The following is a 2459-nucleotide window of genomic DNA, read 5'->3' on the forward strand; positions in this document are numbered from 1 at the left end:
GTTATGACTTATGACCTACGTAATGTTTAGCCACTGTGAAGCTGCATCAGGCTTCTGGAGCTCAGAAAGGTCAAAACGAAATTAAAATAAAATGTTTCTTCCTCAGGACAGTGAGCACAGCGTTGGGTGATCTTCTTTATGAAAACATCTTTTCAACAAACCTATGGCTGTCTTTTGATTACTGTTTAAAAAAACATCACCGCTTCCTGACAATCACCCATAACACCATCTAACCATCTGCGTCACATGAATGCCCAACACGCCGCACATAAACTGGTATCGTGTTTTTACAGCCCTGAGTTAGCGTGCAGGACTGCCGCGGGAGGCTCGTTTTCTTCTTCAGGGAGTGGCACCCCCATACACCCCCACTAGAGATGAATCCAGTGGCTGGCTGCACCTTCCTCGCCTACTGAGGCGGCCACTGCAGAGCTCAGTTTCTCCCCAGAGCAGTTTCTCTCCTCTCCTTCCTTCTGTGTTCTTTCTATGCTTCTTTTTCTTTCATTTCTTCATCTCATCTCTTTTATGCCGTCTTCAGTGCCAGCTCTTTATGTTTCGAGCTCTTTTCAAGAGACGTTCATGGACCCCAGTCACCTTTCTTCAAGCTGTCGAGTTAACTCTATTCATCTCATCATCGGCTTGCAGCCATCATCTCGGACCAGGAAGGAACAGAACTGACCTTATGCGACCCCAGTGGGCCAAACAACCTGACCTCTGACCTCAAGCCGTTTTCGACCCACAACACTCATCACGGCTTTAGAGAGCCACCATCGCCTTAATCAACCCCCTTCTGTAGTGACCCCGAGAAGGTTGTAAACCAAGCAGTATAAGTGAGCCAGGCGGTAAACCAGGCAAGAAGGTGATATCAAATCATAGACCACACACGGCTTCATGGTGTTAGGGTGGGATAGGGATGGACAGGAAAAGGGCGGGGCAAGGGAAGGTAGGATAGGAGAGGATAGAACAGAATAGGCTAAAACATAACAGGACAAGACACAGCAGGGTGAGACGGGACATTTGACAAGGGCAGAGCTTGGCCAAAAACACAAATTGGCCCAAGCGCTTTCGTCCAGCATAAACATAAACACCACAAAACGCAGTGGATTGAGCTGAAAGAGCAAACGTCTTGAAGCAAGTCGCCATGATCTTCAGAAGGGCGACAAAGGCAAATACGTCTTCATAAAATACACTAAGCATGACAGCGGTAACAGCAAGACTCTCATAATGCCTCCGCTGAATGACGGATTACGGCTTGACAAGAGGACAAAAGACAGAATGGATATCGGTGGAGTTTTTCACCACAGTGAGCATGCCAAATCGATCATAAAACATGGGAAAACACAGTGCCGCGTTGGTCACCCAAGCTACACTAAATACTGTTGCATTTGGTACGTAAAAACACCAAACGCAAATTTAAATATGTTTCATCACTCATCAAAACCCAAGTTTCTTATCCGGCCTGGTACAGTTGTTGTCGCGCAACTGTGACCCAGGGGCGCGGGAACTACTTTCCGACTGGGGGGGCACACCATAATAGAGATTAACCTAGGGTACCCCCAAATCTAGTTTTCTCACCGGTTTTAGGCCACTTATTTTTTACCCCTCGGCTTTTTCAACAAAAAAAGAAAACATTTGCAAAAAAAGTGTGGTATTCCGTCTCAAAGCTGTGGGGGCACCGCCCCCACGGCCCCAGAGTTGGGGGGGGCAAGCTGCCCCCACTGCCCCCCCGGCTCCCGCGCCTATGCTGTGACCTGTGGGTATGGTAGCAATGGCGACAATTCATCCGCATCTGCGACTTACCTGGCGCGCCGCTAGCGATGTGGACCAAATCATGATGCACAAACTCCGCCCAGACCGCCATCAGGGCCGTAACAAACTCATGTCGGTTGTGACCGGGGTGTGCCAGGCGTCCAGAGAGGCTGCGAGCCGACGGCAGGTCACCGCCGGAAACGCTTTGACCCCGCGGTGCGGACAGACCTGTCGGGTCACAGGGAAGGTCAAATATTGCGCGCCGACGGTCCTGCATGATCATTATCGGTATTATTTTGTCCCCTCAGGGTGGATAAATTTGAGGGTAACACGGGGTCTCGAGGTCACCAAGATTCAGAGGTAATAGGTCACTGCAGGTCACTGTGGTCATCAATGACCACGGAAAGTAACAGTGCAATAAAAGGTTTACGAAAGTGAAGAGGGTTCAAAAGTCTTGGGATTCGTTTTTTGCTAGTAAAACGATACATCCTCACATCATTTCAATAATCATCATTGTTTCCCAATGAATAAGTAAACTAAAGCAATTCTGTCGGACTGAATTCTACTAGTTTGCAGAGAGTTGAACTTGTGTCTAAAGTATACAAAACTGTGTATAATGCTTCAAACCGGTCACGATACATCACGTAACATAAACAACCTCTAAACCATCTAACCGTTCGTGAGTAACCAACATCGAAACCGCACTCAACACA

The 2459-nt window shown here is 48.1% G+C and overlaps 1 protein-coding gene across 1 annotated transcript in view; it reads right to left on the bottom strand.

The window, feature by feature from the left end:
* Nucleotides 1-495: 495 nt before the first annotated feature.
* The window catches only part of LOC122363542 (thyroid peroxidase-like), a 39764-nt gene continuing 37800 nt past the window's right edge, over nucleotides 496-2459 (bottom strand). The window contains exon 6 of the mRNA XM_043332956.1: nucleotides 496-1974. Within this exon, the coding sequence (XP_043188891.1) occupies nucleotides 1610-1974 (365 nt within the window). The 3' untranslated portion in view covers nucleotides 496-1609. The remainder of the gene's footprint in view (nucleotides 1975-2459) is intronic.

Source organism: Amphibalanus amphitrite, unplaced genomic scaffold, assembly GCF_019059575.1.
Source record: "Amphibalanus amphitrite isolate SeventyFive unplaced genomic scaffold, NRLGWU_Aamphi_draft 000626F_arrow, whole genome shotgun sequence".
Classification (NCBI taxonomy): domain Eukaryota; kingdom Metazoa; phylum Arthropoda; class Thecostraca; order Balanomorpha; family Balanidae; genus Amphibalanus; species Amphibalanus amphitrite.